General features: G+C 34.6%; 1 protein-coding gene and 1 pseudogene across 2 annotated transcripts; both read right to left on the bottom strand.

The window, feature by feature from the left end:
• Nucleotides 1-4,023: 4,023 nt before the first annotated feature.
• LOC149547053 (subtilisin-like protease) lies at nucleotides 4,024-4,506 on the bottom strand. Its single transcript, XM_089794099.1, has one exon. It carries the CDS (start codon nucleotides 4,504-4,506, stop codon nucleotides 4,024-4,026), a length of 483 nt encoding a protein of 160 aa, XP_089650225.1.
• Nucleotides 4,507-12,477: 7,971 nt separating this feature from the next.
• LOC149547052 (subtilisin-like protease SBT1.7 pseudogene) lies at nucleotides 12,478-15,046 on the bottom strand (annotated as a pseudogene). Its single transcript, XR_016353811.1, has one exon. The product of XR_016353811.1 is annotated as a subtilisin-like protease SBT1.7 pseudogene (transcript).
• Nucleotides 15,047-16,765: the final 1,719 nt, after the last annotated feature.

Below are 16,765 nucleotides of genomic sequence, written 5' to 3'. Positions count from 1 at the left end.
TCGGTTATCTATTGGTTCTTTCTAGTTGCTTGTATAAGATTGATGTGATTATTATGATTTTATGAGATATACTTTTATGAGGATGGGGTAGGTTATCTATATGTATGTTGGGAACTGCCTTGCAATGGAGGTCATAGCCCTAAAGAGGCTACTTAAGTAATCCATTGTAAGTTGTATTAATAAATGATAATATTTCATTAATGGGGTTAAAATGTATTAACAAGAGTCATTGTGTTACCTCGTCCATGCCTTGAATGCTAGTATAAGCTAGGATGGGAGTAGAGATGATGATTGGTTCTGACCTTGCCTTGTCTATAAGAAAGGATGTTGATGCTGCAATGAGTCACTATGAGGTCGAAGTCTAGAGAGACTGTCAAGGTAACCTTAGAGTTTACTCATATGATGACACTTACCCACATGCATATGAGGCTTCCTACATGTCTTGCTGCCTGTGGGATTAGTTGTTACTTGTGTACTTGGTGCCTTTGAGATAGATTGCTATCAGGATTCCTTGACCTAGATTTTTGTTATGAATTTTGGATTATATTATCTGTACAAGATTTGAGATTATCTCCTTAGCACTGTGGAAGTGGGCCATTTAGGTTCCATGAGGTCAAGTGGTAGTTTTTCTTATACCATTGAGATACAACAACTAGATGTCAATGCTAGATGTACCTTGTGCAGTTGTTCTATTCTTCTTATCTTGTGATTATGTTCTATGGTCATATTCTGGTATTTTGGATTTTGGTTATTCAAGAGATCCTACTGGTTGTTGTAGCTTATCATGATGTATATTCTTTCAACATTTCATACCCTATGACTTGTACAAAGGATGATTGAGCTTTCTCGTAATGCCATGTCGCATCTTATGTACTTGTATATTTTTTCATATGATTTGGTGCATATGGTTATTCTATGTCATGGAATTTGTTTACTTATCAAATTTAATCTTAATAAAACTTATGTGTGTGATTCAATGTTATCCCTTGAGAGATGTTACTATTACTATATTTCTTATGTATGTATTTGAGTTATTGCTTCTGCTATATTATCTCTTTATTGTTTTAAATATTTTATATAAAAAAATTAGCAAACTTAGTAACATTACAAGTTAATTTCTCTTGGGTTCCCTGGTGGAGTATTATAGGGTACACCACCATCAAAACTTAACAACCTAGAGATGAATTTGACATCACTATTAGAGAGCTTCTGGAGAAAATCAAAGAGAATAAATGTAAAGAAAAATAAGTTGAACTTAGCAAGACCCTACAACACAACGGTAAATTGTGAGCCTCTTATTTAAGAGTTATTGGGTTTGAGTCTACTCAAGCATAATAAATAGGGTAAGTGCAAGAAATTGGGTCTCACTTTTGGGCAAAAAGTGGAATTTTTTTCCTATTCTTGAAATTTCTTGTCAATTGATATCAAAATTTGACGCATTTAGATATTGAATATTAAAAAAATTTAGAAATAAAAATTATAGTGTTCAGAATCTATTTTTTGAATATGTAATTTATTTGTGTACCCATACGATAGATTTTGTTTTTGGTATGGATCTTTAAAAACTAACTTTTCAATTCAAGACCGTACCAACCTCGTGTATGGACACAATAATTTGATAGAAATAAATAAATTTTTGTAAATCATTTTAAATAAAGTTACCTAACATGCCAAATATTGATGATAATATTTTTTCTTAATTTTTAATTGGCTATAAAGGTAAATTTCAAAACCTCTCGTGTACAGACACCATAATTTGATCAAATTTTTACTTTTTTCAATTTTTTAACTTCAAAAGAATTAAATGTAGATTGATGACATATAAATTAATTTTTTTTAAAAATCACAAAATAAAAAAGTTATTAAAGTTTTAGTGAAAGTCACTATTTTTCATTTAGCTACCACCTTTGATTAAAAAATAAACAAAAATAGTAAATAAAATCGTAACACTATAAAATTTATATTTCTAAAATCTAGATAGTAAGAGCTCTAATGGGTTTCTGTTTTGTAAAAAGAATTGATCGAGAAGACCCTCTAAAAATTATGGCAAGGCATGAATTTGTTAGTTCAATGCCTTAGTCAAATCTTGAGAGGCCAAGGCATAGGCTTGGTCTCACCAAGCCTATCCTAAACCAAAATCTGAGGCAAGAAAAAAAAATCCCACCTCATGTTGTAAGAAATGGACACCCATTATTTGAAATTCAAAAAATGGGTACCCGTTTTGAAAAATTAAAAGCGGATTTTAAAATCCCCATAAAATATTTTTTTAAATGATTTTTTTAGAAACGAGTACCCATTTTTTACTTTTAATTAAAAAAAGGATACCTATTTCTAAAAAGTTCAAATATTTCATTTTTTCAAAAATGGGTACTCATTTTTTGGAAATAAAAAATGGATACCCAATTTAAAAAAAAATAGGTGCCCGTTTTTTAAATTTTGGGTCAGGTACTCAAGCTGAAGACAGGCGCCCATTTTTAAAAATCAAATACCTATTTCTAAGAGGTCTCATTCCATAGAATTGCAACCCAACTTTCTGCATTCACCCAATAATAATAATTAAACACAACATATAATAATAGCTAATCTTGGCTTAAGCCTCTTACCAATAAAAAAAAATGTTGAGAAGATTCCATATGCAACTACTGGCTCCAAGTCTCAAGAGCTTGAAAGGGATCCACCTTCCTCCTCCTCCCCAATTCCTCCATTTGTAAGCAGTCGATCTAGGATTAGTGCTTCCTTCATAGTTCCTCCTGTAGCCTTTAGTAGAGTTGGCACAGTACTTCAAACCTTGTTACCTTAGGTGGAGCTTTCCTTGTTACAACCAGTACACAATTTGATGACTCCCTTTTCGGAGAGGACCTAGAGGCATGGATAATCAATGCTCCAATTGTGGAAAAACCCCCTACAATTAATAAGGGGTGGTATTTCATTTTCTAAGTTATGGTTTGTACCTTTCATGGTTGTATTTGGTTACTAATAACTCTATTCAATAATATGACCAATGTATGCTCTTAAATTATAGAAACATAATTGTTTGGAAAAAAGTTCTTTTTCATTTTTATTGTTATAATTTTCAGAGAATTGTGATAGGTTAGAACTTTCAATTGTAGAAATCAAACATTAACAAAGGTAAAACATAAAATATTTTATGTTAATTAAATGAAGAGAAATATAATATCTTGAAGAATTATTATCTTGAATTGTCAAACATATTAAATATGAAAAAATATATAGAAATATGTCACTGAGTAATTAAATTTTTTCACTAACACTTTTTAAATACAAGTGAGTTTTACAATTAAATTTATTAAACTAAAATTAAAAAATATAATCTTTTTAATGATGACAATTTTGATAATTTAAAATGATGTGAAATTATTTTTAATAAATAATCATAAATATGTTTTTAAGAATATTTATAATAAATTATTTATATTTGATTATTATTGTTTTAGAATAATCACTTTAAAAATTATTATATATAAAAGATATAGATTTGTAATTATTAAAAAATGATATATATTTGTAAAATATAATTCCTACACTAATATAATTATATTAATTTTTATAATAATTTTAACTTCTGAATATGTTTATTTTATTCTCAACTTTATAATTTAATTCCATACCCCTAACAAATTAACTACATAGTTTTGACTCAAACAAAAAATTTACCATAAAAATAGATTCCATAAATAAGAAAAACACCAGTATTAATCTTCTAAATTGTTGAAAAAAATTCCTCAATATGTAGCTATTATAATACTTAATCTCGTCCCAAATCTTTAAGAAGAGTCATTGAAAAGATCTCTACCGAACAAAAATGGTTCAACGACATACACCAAATGCAACACATACTGTCTTTACGTAAATACATAGATACACTGTAATCTTAAATCAATTCTTACATCACTATCTTCCCTAGATATCAACTTGGCCTTATTTGTATGCTACCCACCTACGGTTATGTAGCTATTCCCTTTCTACGTATAGAAACCCTGGCTCTCCACTTCAAACCGGGCTTTAGAGAACTGAAACTGGGCTATGAACAATGTGTGCTCCGCCTTGGATACATTTCCACGTTATGTGACCGTACTCACTCTCCTCTCTCCCTTCTACTTTGCTTCCAAATGTCACATTATAACTTGCCCTCTCGCTCCTTTTCTTGAACACAAGTGTATTTGGCTCCACGCTAACCTTTACATTTGGACTGCTCTTCACCCGCACTTTGTACACCGCATTGTCGCTGCCCACGTTGGGCACCGTCCTCGTCTTCACCTGAGCACGCTCTCCATACTTCAATATCACAGAAAAAGATGGGTAATTAAGATCTGCACCTGATTCCATCGATTTGGGGCAAGGGGGGCATTTGTGGGTGAGTAGTGCTATTTGCTTTTTGGTGTATACATTTTGACCGCACAGATATTTGACATAGTCTCGAGGGCACAAATCAAAAAACAACCCGGGCTCCAAGGAAGCCATTGGATTTACCTCACCTGCACTCATCGCAAACGGGTCCGCGGCTCGCAACGTTTGCTCATCATTAATGGGCTGCTTTGAGTAATCCAGCGTGGAGGCCGGAGTTATGAGAGCCAATTTGATTGGAGGGAAGAATTAAGCTCTGGAAAAAAAAGTCAACTTTGACTATTTAACACTTTTGGTCTAGGAATGAAGCTTAGTGTGTGATGTTTAAGCCGATTGCCGCAGGACTCCACATCGGATATGTTGGATTGTGACAACAAGAAAAAGATTGTGAAAATCAATCACAAGAAGGAAAAAACAAGATTGTTAAAACAATAAAACAATCTTTCTCTTATTTTAGAAAATGGAACAGTTTTTTGGTTTTGGAAGAAAGATTTCAATTATCTTTGAAAGAATAAATCTGATGTTTTATTCTAGGTTGAGAGATTATTGTTATCTTCAAGAGGTTATAAATATTTGTTCTCTTGAAGGAAAGAAGGAGTGAATTGTATAGCAATATTGTTGTAGCTGTGAAGATTGCAAATATAATTGTTTTTCCTCTGAGCAATAAGATTACCAATACTTGCCCTGTGGATGTTTCTTTAGCAAATTGTCAAGGTTTTACCATGTAAATCTGTGTATTTTCATTTGTTATGTTATTCTTCTTTATTTTTCTTGTTACTTATTTGCATCTAATTTGTGTTGTAATTTTAATGTCTGTAGGTTGAAGCTTCTGCATTTATAACTAGATGGGCCACTCGTATGATCACTGCGATGCCACTATCGTGAGGACATGACATCGAGGTCCCAAACGCTATCTTGAACCCACCCTCCTTCCATACACCCAGGATGTTGACACCTAGCGCTACCAGATCTGGCTTAAGAATGTCTGGATAGAAAATGCTTGGACCCCTCGAAGAAAACACATTGATGATGGGAGCAATTGCTTTTCCCACCACTATTACATAAACTGAACCCAAACCACCTTAGACATGAAAGATTAGATGACTTGTTTACATAAAAAATACTTTGATTAAAATAAAATTATATGTAAAGAACTATGTCAAACTATGGAAGATCAAGGGAAAGAAGAATAAAATCACAATTAGACACTGCAATCAATCAGAAGTATAACATAATAGGTTTTATTATGCAATAGGCCTATTATAGATTCAAGAGATTGGATGTAAAAATGCCTATGTTATCTTCATGCTCAACCACTAAGTTAGACAACTCACTAATTTGTTATCTAACCTCATTCTTCCTAGTTGAATGGATGTTTCTCTTTGATTCATAAAACTAAAATACAATTTAAATCAGATATTTATAGGTAAATCAAATGATAGATTGGAAAAATGTGCTACTATAAACTCAAAAATATTATCAATAATGATGTTCAATAAGAGAACAATGCATAGTTAAACAAATAACAATAAACATGATTAATGTGTATTGAGGTAAATTTTCTCAAAAGTCAATTGTAGATTACAATGGACACCAACATTGACACGGGCACAAAATTCTATGAGGGAGATAGAGGGTATTTCAAAGTGAGGACCCATGTTTATGATGAGAGAGAGAGAGAGAGAGAGAGAGAGAGAGAGAGAGAGAGAGAGAGAGAGAGTAACAATCAAAATGTAGAAAGTTATCTCAATTTTTATTCAATGTTTCATCCATCATCCTCATAGTAGATCACAATTAGCATGATTTGAAACTTGGATTAAAATATCAAGACACAATCTAATTTATAAATAACATCAATAATTATTAATATTTTGAATTTAAATCTCATATCATTAACCTTAGATAAACTATGTTATAAACAAAAATCTATAATCAAATAAACATATATGTGAATGATGTTATTATATTTCTTGAAACATAAGTAGCACCAAACAAGTTGTTTGATGTGTGTAGGGTTGTCATGTTGTTTGATGTATCTTCCTTTGGACCCAATAAGGTCATGTGGACCAACAATCAAATTCATGAACCAATATTGGTCAAATGCACTAAGCGAAAGCCCCAAGGCCATTCTTCAATAACTTCCATCAATATCTTGAACTACTCCTCTACAATAGTCATAATTTAAAATTTCAACTTATTAGGTCCAAATGATTATTATTCTTCACATTTGGAATTACTCCTCTACAATAATCATCATTTAGTAGTTACAAGATAATCAAACGAGATGAAACAATTGAGATCTTAGATTGACATAACTTTCAGATGATCATATGAAATGAAATGTGCAGCTGAGTAGATATTGTACAAATAAAGGTAAGAAATGGACGACTTTTAGAGTGCTTAGTATAGACACTCAGCATTTAGTAGTCACCTATCATCATTCAAGATCAAATGAGTGTATGGGATTATACACACAATGAATAATAAAGGAGGGAGTTGAACATACCAAGAAGTTCCCAAGGTTCACACTTGTTGAGGTCCACTTTAGTAATGGCCCTTTCTATGAAGTTGTTGTCTAAAACCTTTCTCATGAGGTAATGTGTTATGAGTTCTTAATTAGTGGGATGTAACCTAAACCAAAGAAATAGTTGTGCACCACTATTATCATGACTGTAACCAAAGTTAAGAGCCTTTATTATTGTTCATTATCTTCTCAATCTTCCTACTTAGCCTTTTGCAAAATTTGATGTGGGTTGTGGGGTGATGTTGTCTTTATCTCTTGTATGGGTGTTAGGAGAGATGAGAAAACAAGATGGGATGGGATGTATGGAGAGGCACAAATCAAAGATGAATACAGGTGAAAGTAAGTGAATGCGTGTGTTCTCAATAATGATAGAAATTAAGTGAATGAAAAATTAGGTCACAGGGGAATATAAAGGAGTTTGTGGGGCTATTGCTAGGATTGATAAAGGATTATTTTGATTGCTTGATGCACAATCATATGATGGGAATGAAAAGGCCTAGGCCTAATTATTATTTATGATCATAGTCAAGGAACTGTATTGTTCATTGCATGGTTAGTAATGTCTTTTTATATTCTTACCTATCTTGGAAAAATCCTAGTTATTTCTCATAAAACCTCACCTAGCTTTATAAATCAAAACCCCACAAACCAATTTATAAAAAAAAAAACCCATAATCTAGGTGAGCGATATAGTAAAAGAATATATGAATGCCATGGGAATTGGATTTTTATACAGTTGGGCTAGGGGGTTACATTTATACTGTAGCTAGGGCTAAAAGGAAGGCATCCTGAAAAGATTGGGGTCACAAATTGTGCTACTCAAATGAGACAAGAGTTATAGTGTTCTTAGGGTGTAATTGATGGCATTTTTTGCACAATTTTTTAGCGGTTTTAGGAAATTTCATTTGAAATAAAATCATCTTTTAAGCTAGGGGATTTCATTTTCAAATCACATAAATCAAGTTTCAAATAATTTCATTTTCAAATCATATAAATTAGGTTTCATACAATTTCATTTTCAATCACATAAATCAAGTTTCAAATAATTTTAGTTTCAAATCATGAATATGAAGTAGTACATGTCCTTACCCATGCAATCTAGATTTACATGTGAACTTGGTGCTTAAGCCTCACACTAGAAAAAAAGTGTCTTTCTTGAGCAGACAACTATGAAAATGGATATTTCATTGTCCCTTTTCTAAATGTTAGCATGTAACCATCAGAATCTTGACAACTATCTTATAAGTAGTTGGCACTATAAGAGTTGATAAAATCCAACTCCACTGCTTGCCAAGATCACTTGCATGCAAATAGCTTTTCCAAGAGAAACCAAAGGAGCAAGAGCTTGACGCAAACAATGCAAAAGGAAATATTTCACAATAGGAAATTAAAATTGCTATGTGAATGGATGAATTTACAAGGAGAGAGAGATAGTTCATATAAAGGCCTCAAGGAAGCTTGTAGAACAAGCTAGAAAGTGGTAGAAGATAAGGTTGACAACTAAACACTCTTTCACAAAAAGGTGGAACATGCTAGAAGGGAACAAACTCTCGTGTTGTCAACAACTCATCACTACAACTATTAACTACATGCATTTACCTAAGTAAGCTTAAGTAATAGAATAAATAATTAATAGATAATTAATTGTTTACTCTAACACGCCCCCCTTTAAGTGTAACTTAAGCAAATGCCTTAAGCTCACAAAACTAAGAGAAAATGCAGAATGGGTCCCAACAAAAAGGCCATGTTGGGTACCCATGTATAATGCAAAGAAATGCAACCTTTGAAAATGGGAAAAGAGGGAAAAACTCATGGGAAAAACCCTCCCCCAAAAAGAGGTAAATACAAACATGTAGAAAAAAATACAAGGAAGGAAGGAAAGAAGGAAGGAAGGCCTCATCAAGACCCCCCAAGGACAACTTCCACCAAATTTTTTTCAAGAGACTCTCTCAAAACCATAAGTACAACCAACCCCCCCATGAGAGATAGAAAATATGCCAAAGCCCCACTAGAATAATGGAGCCCCTGAACCAATCAAACTCCAATGTGGAAGAAACAAGGGAGTAGAACAAGCGAACCCCTATATGAGAGGGGAAATTGGAAGGCCTAGCTAATGCTCAAAGGAGAAAATATGAGGATCCTCTTCATAGGTCCCTTGAATACTGGATTCAAATGCTTCTCACCATATCACATCTTCTCATGGTGTCTTCTCTACTCTTGAGGCTTCTCCCATTCCTCATATTCACATGAGGAATAACACTACCCAACCAGTTTGTGGGAAAGATTTAGTTAGCATTCATGATGGCACCTTCAATGATGTATTCTATGTTCCATCTCTATTTGCAAAGCTTCTCTCAATTTCTCAAATTACACATAGTAGATTCAGTCTTCATTGAGGATCATGCAACATGAGGTCTTATTACTACATGGACAATTGATTCTTCCAGCCATCTCTACACCTTCTCACAATTTTTCCCACCATCTCCATTCTCGAAGCACACTACTTCTCTTTCGTAGGAGCATCATGTGGTGCAGTTAGGATACTTGAACCTTTGTATTGTTCGTGAGATCCCTGTTTTGACTTCCATACCACATCTAGTTGAGGTCTTTTCTCTTTAGCAAGATTCTTCTTCTGCTCTGCCTGATCCTCCAACTCCATTCATCCAACGTCCAGGTCCACCTGCTATGGATTCTATAGTGGACATTCATGATAGTATAAACACACCTACCTTGGAGATTTTTTAGAGTAAATAATTAATTATTTATTCTATTTACTTAAGCTTACTTAGGCTAATCCATTTATTTAATATTTAGTAGTTAATAGTTGTAGTGATGAGTTGTTGACAACACGGGAGTTTGTTCCCTTCTAGCATGTTCCACCTTTTTGTGGAAGTGTGCTTAGTTGTCAATCTGATCTTTTACAACTTTCTAGCTTGTTCTACAAGCTTCCATGAGGCCTTTATATTCAGGCTCTCTCATTGTTTCTCACAATCCATTCACATAGCAATTTCATTTTCCTATTGTGGAATATTTTCTCTTGCATTGTTTGCTTCAAGCTCTTGCTCCTTCGGTTTCTCTTCAGCAAGCTATTTGCATGTAGGTGGTCTTGGCGCACTATGGAGTTGGGTGTCAAACCCTCTTTCTCCTTTTTCTCCAAATATTGAAAAAAAGTCTTCCTCTCGATTGAAGAAAAAATCACAAACAAACTAGGGTTTGTGTCTCTGAATCATGGCTTGAAAAATATCCTTTGAACAAGAAGTAGGAAGGAGGCTCTAATACCATGTAGGAGTTGATAAAATCCAACTCCATAGCTTGCCAATATCACCTGCATGCAAATAGCTAGCCGAAGAGAAACCAAAGGAGCAAGAGCTTGAAGCAAACAACGCAAGAGAAAATATTTCACAATAGGAAAAGGAAATTTCTATACGAATGGATGAATTTACAATGAGAAAGAGACCGAATATAAAGGCCTCAAGAAAGCTTGTAGAACAAGCTAGAAAGTGGTAGAAGATAAGGTTGACAACTAAGCACTCTTCCACAAAAAGGTGGAACATGCTAGAAGGGAATGAACTCTCGTGTTGTCAACAACTCATCACAACAACTATTAACTATAGGCATTTACCTAAGTAAGCTTAAGTAATAGAATAAATAATTAATAATTAATTAATTATTTACTCTAACAGGCACAACATGGGGATGATTGGGAAAAATGTACCCCACTATTAGAAACAAGCATCCAAAATTTGGGCTAAATGTAGTAGTGGTGGTATCTATTTCTGCATAGACTACCACTCAAGAAATTTGATGGAGACCCTCATATTTGTTCAATTTCTGCAAGTTGTGATTTACCTTCCATGTTTATTTTAGATATTTTTCTTTCCTAAAGAAGTCTGGAACTTATTTTGTCTCTCTTCTAATGGAAAATTTGATATGATTGTTGTGATATATGGTTCTATATTAGGTAATAGTAAATACAGTAACTTATTTTGGTCCATTATTTTTTCTTCTATACTTCGGCACATTTGGGAACTTAGGAATGATGATGATTTTAGTGGGAACGTTAGGTACCTTACCGAGTCTCTATAGAGACTCATTTATTTTAGCATTGCTCCAAAGAAGACAACTATTCTAAAGTTGAAAAAGGATAATTCTATAGGTGTTGCAAGAAGGTAAAGCTAAGATTTTAAAAAAAGGAAGTTTCCTATGGGTACACCACCATCAAACCTTAGGAACCGAGAGATGAATTTGACATCACTATTAGAGAGTTCCTAGACAAAATCAAAGAGAATAAATGTAAAGAAAAATAACTTGATCTTAGGCAAGAGCCTACAACACAATGGTAAATTTTGAGCCTCTTATTCTGGAGGTCTTTGTTTCAAGTCTACTCAATCTTAATAAATAAATTTAAAAGAAAAAACAACACATAGTAATAATTAATCTTGGCTTCAACCTCTTGCTGATAAAAAAGCAAAATAAAGTTTCAATCAAATTCCATATACACCTATTGGCTCCAAGTCTCAAGAACTTTAAAGGGACTGACCTTCCTCCTCCTCCCTAGTCCCTCCATTTGTGATTAGTCGATCTAGGCTTAGTGCTTCCTTCATAGTTTGTCTTATTGTCTTTAATAGAGTTGGTCATAGTACTTCAGACCTTGTTACATCAAGTGGAGCTTCACTTGTTACAACCAATACATAATTTGATGACCTCCTTTTTAGAGATGACCCAAAGGCATGGATAATCAATGCTCTAGTTGTGGGAAAACCCCCTACCATTAATAAGGGGTTGCATATCATTTTTTGAGTTATGGTGTGTGCCTCTCATGATTGTATTTGGTTATTAATAACTCCATTCAATATTATGACCAAAATATGCTCTTAAATTATAACAAATAGAAAATTAATTATTTAAAATATAATTATTTAAAAAATAATATAAGTTCTTGTTTTTCATTATTGTTATAATTTTCAAAGAATTATGATAGGTTAGAACTTTCAATTGTAGAAATCAAACATAAAGAAAGGTAAAACATAAAATATCTTGTGTTAGGTAAATGAAGAGAAAATAATAGCTTGAAGAATTGTTATGTTGAATTGTCAAACATATTAAATGTGGAAAAAAAGTAGAAATATGTCAATGTGTAATTAAATTTTTTCCATTAACACTTTTTATATACAAGTGACTTTTACAATTAAATTTATTAAATTAAAATTTAAAAAAATAAATAATGACAATTTTGATATTTTAAAATGATGTGAAATTATTTTTAATAAACTATCATAAATATGTATTTAAGAATATTTATAATAAATTATATATATTTGATTTTTTTTAAACAATAATCACTTAAAATTTTATTTTATATAAAAAATATAGATTTCTAATTATTAAAAAATGATATATATTTGTAAAATATAGTTCCTGAAGCTAATATAATTATAATAATTTTAAATTTTAAAATATGTTTATTTTATTCTCAGCTTTATAATTTAATTCCATACACCTAAAAAAACTTAACTATATACTTTTGACTCAAATTAAACATTTACCTTAAAAATAGATTCCATAAATAAGAAAAACACCAGCATTAATCTTCTAAATTGTTGAAAACAATTCCTTAATATGTAGCTATTCTAATATTTAATCTCGTCCCAAATCCTTAAGAAGAATCTTTGAAAAGATCTCTACTGAACAAGCACAGTTCAACGACATACACCAAGTACCACACAGACTGTGTTTATGTGAATACATACACGCACTGTTTTAGTCTTAAACCAATTCTTACATCACTATCTTCCCTAGATATCAACTGGGCCTTATTTATATGCTACCCACCTACGGTATAGTAGCTATTCCCTCTCTACGTATAGAGACACCCTCCATTTCAAACCGGAATCCAGAGAACTGAAACTGGGCTACGAACGGTGTGCGCTCCGCCTTGGATGCATTTCCACGTTATGTGACCGTATTCACTCTCCTCTCTCCCTTCCACTTTGCTTTCGAACGTCACATTGTAACTTGCCTGTTCGCTCCTTTTCTTGAAAATCAATGTTCTTGGCTCCACGCTCACTTTCACGTTTGGACTGCTTTTCACCCGCACTTTGTACACCGCATTGTCACCGCCCACATTGGTCACCGTCCTCCTCTTCACCTGAACATGCTCTCCATAATTCAATATGATAGAGAAAGACGGGTAGTTAAGATCCGCACCTGATTCCACCGATTTGGGGCAAGGGGGCCATTTGTGGGTTAGTAGTGCTATTTGCTTTTTGGTGTATACGTTTTGAGCGCACAGATATTTGACGTAGTCTCGAGGGCGCAAATCATAGACCAACCCAGGCTCCAAGGCAGCCGTTGGATTTACCTCACCTGCTCCCATCGCAAACGGGTCCGCGGCTCGCAACGTTTGCGCATCTTTAATGGGCTGCTTTGAGTTGTCGAGCGTGGAGGCCGTAGTCATGAGAGCCGATCTGATTGCCGCAGGACTCCACGTCGGATGGGCCGCTCGTAAGATCGCTGCGATGCCGCTGACGTGGGGACACGACATCGAGGTCCCGGACTCTATCTTGAACCCGCCCTCCTTCCACGCACCCAGGATGTTGACACCTGGCGCTACCAGATCTGGCTTAAGAACGTCTGGGTAGATAGTGCTCGGACCCCTCGAAGAAAACGCGTCGACGATGGGAGCGATTGCTTTTCCCACCACTGTCAAACCCGTGGGGTTCATTGCAGCCGTAGGCGCCGCCGTGGTGTTGACGTAGGCTTTTATCTTTTCCCCCGTCGAAAAGCTCACTCTGGTGGCGGGCAAAAATTGTTGGTCGGAAGGCACATCGGCGGCACCGTAGTATTGGGGGTTCACGGTGATCATTCCCACCGCTCCAGCGTCCTTGAGAAGCCTGGCCGTTTCCGTTGAATTATCATGGGAAGTGCACATCACGACTTTATCCTTGAAAATGTGTGGGTCCACACCGAGGTCACTGCAGTAATCGTAGACCAGAGGCAGGTTTAGAGTCCCGGCTCCCCTGTAAAGCGACGATCCTTTCAATTGCTGACCGTTGCCGAGCTTCACAACAGAGAGAAACTCTCGGTCCATACTGCTGGAGCCCACGGTAGTTATCCACGGTGCCGTGTTTGAAATTAAACCTGGAAAAAGGCCACCATTACCAGCAGAGGCGGAAACGAATACACCCTTCTCTATGGCCCCAAACGCTGCCAGCGCCGTGTGATCCGTGTAAAACGCATCCTCCAACACAATGCCGAGTGACAGAGAAATTATATCGACGCCATCTTGGATGGCTTTTTCCATGGCAGCAGCTATGTCGCTCTCATCGCAGGTGACTTCCACCACTCCCCAGCAAGCCTTGTATACTGCCAGCCTCGCCGCAGGGGCCATCCCCACAGCCGTCCCATTACCAAAGCCGTTGTAGCTCGCCCCCTTTACAGCGGAACCCACAGCAATAGAAGCAGTATGTGTGCCGTGGCCATAGCTGTCTCTTGCTGATATGAAATCCTCGCCCACGTGCGACTTCCAGCCCACAGAAAAATTGAATCTTGCTCCGATGAGTTTTCTGTTGCACATAGATGAATCGAATCGGTCTCCGCTTTCACACTCGCCCTTCCATCTGGAGGGAACAGGGCCGAGACCCTCGTCATGGAAGCTCTCACTCTCGGGCCATATTCCGGTGTCCACCACGCCCACTATCACATCTTCCCCCCGATTCAAATGCTTCGCCCACAGTCCTCTGTCATCGGCAAGGCCGAGAAAGTGAGGTGAATGCGTTGTATGAAGTTTAATCAGAGCCGATGGAATCACAACCAGACAGCCATTAACGCTCTCTAAAGCTGCAGCCTCGGCACTGGTCAGTTTGGCTGCAAAGCCATGGAGGAGTGTGTCATAGGTGTACAAGAGGACACCTGGCCGGTCTGAATTGGAGGCATTGGCAGTCGCCTGGGTGAGGATTGAATGGTACCAGTGGTCATGCAAACTGAATTGCGGGGGTTTCATGGATTTCAACATATGGACGATGTATGCCTTTCTTTCATTGCCACTTGCTGTGGTCGATATGAAGAAGAGGAGCAATGTTGCGAGCGTGGCGATGGACATGGTGATGAGTAACTTAGGAGGAGGGGATGAATAAAGACGCAGGGATTGTATCTCATATATAGGGAGGATTCCTTTAAATTAGGTGTAGAAGAGACTTTGATGTCAATGAAAAGTCCTGGTCACATAAATAATATGAAGAGAAAATTACGTGGGTAGACATTGTTCACAAGAGAGAAGATATCGGAAGTATGTTCACGCGGAAACATCTACTTCGAAAGACTTTTCAAACCACGTTGTTTCGAAGCAACTGGGTGCTTGACTTGACTTGAACTTGGGAAGATGTAGAGAAATGAAATTTTGTAGTCACAAGATTACAAATTTAAGGTCGGTAAATACAATAAATTTGTCTTTTTTGTACGTAAAAATATTTTATCTATAAAGAAAATTCTTCATACAAAAACTTTCAAGCTATTTATATTTCTATTCCATTTCATTCTTATGAAAATAATTATAAAGCTACTAGAAATAAATTTGGTACAAATCCTACATTCTTTTATGATTCTATAATGTATCATTTAAAAATAAAAATTCAATATTAAAAATATTAAGTTTTATTGTGAAATTTGTAAACAGTCTATACTTACTATTTCTGGTTACAAAAGTATACATTTTCAGACCACGTTGTTTTGAAACAACTGAATGCTTGACTTGACTTGAACTTGGAAAGATGCAGATAAATGAATTTTTGTAGTCCACAAGATTACAAATTTAAGGTCCGTAAATCCAATAAATTTGTATTTTTTGTGCATAAAAAACCTTTTATCTATAAAGAAGATTCTTCATAGAAAAACTTTCAAGCTATTTATATTTTTATTCCATTTCATTCTTGTGAAAATAATTATAAAGTTAATAAAATATTCGTTACAAATTCTACACTCTCTCTTATGATTCTATATTTGGTCATTAAAAATAAGATAAAATCTAATATTAAAAATAATAAGTTTTATTGTGGAAGTTGTAAAAGGTCTATACTTTCTATTTCTGATTACAAAAGTATAAATCTTTACTTGGCAATTAGACATTAAATATATTGGCAAACCTCCTCTTAACAAATTGTAAAGATCAAAGGTTGATCATTTTTAAAATCTCCAAAGACTAAAGAATACTTCAGATGAATCATTAAATTCAAAATAGTTCTATTCCTTTGTAAAAAAATATTAATTCAAAAATAATATTTCGTCTTTAACAATGCAATGTGAAAAATCAAAATCTAAATATAAGGCTAATAAATATATAATTAAATAATCAATATTATTGCATTGTGCACAATCAAAATTCAAATATAAAAAACTGATAGACATATAATTAAATAATCAGTATTTTCCTAAAAATGCTATTTCCTTAATTATGCAATAATTCTATAACTAGATACTCACAATAACCATTTTTTGTATTTTAAAGAAATGACCAAAAGCATATATATATCATTGACAAGAAGTTCTAAATACTCTAATAATTCCAGGTATGCCAATTCATTTACAAAAACCATTTGAACATTTACCAGGGAATTCTATTTTTTATTAGAATATTAATTGCAATTTTGTCATTAAACCATCATCACAATCAATTTTTAGATAATTTTTAATATACTATAATATCCATTACGAATATCAGTCATTTAAGCCCCGGATAACTTCATTGTTACCAATCAATGAATGAAAACTTGCCTGGACGCTGTGTGTTTCACAAATAAATGAATTGGCCCTACAATGACGCTTTCCTCTTCTCCCAACCGACCCTTTGACGAAATCATTGTTATCCCAGTCGATATTCAC

This window comes from Cupressus sempervirens, chromosome 7, assembly GCF_028749045.1.
Source record: "Cupressus sempervirens isolate cs-2001-9-10 chromosome 7, ASM2874904v1, whole genome shotgun sequence".
Taxonomy (NCBI): domain Eukaryota; kingdom Viridiplantae; phylum Streptophyta; class Pinopsida; order Cupressales; family Cupressaceae; genus Cupressus; species Cupressus sempervirens.
The sequence above is the reverse complement of the archived record's forward strand: the minus strand, read 5'-3'. Positions and strand labels throughout refer to the sequence as shown.

Bases quoted from the DNA above. Each gene is read 5' to 3' on its own strand.
- LOC149547053 (XM_089794099.1), bottom strand. From the start codon at position 4,506: ATGAGTGCAGGTGAGGTAAATCCAATGGCTTCCTTGGAGCCCGGGTTG.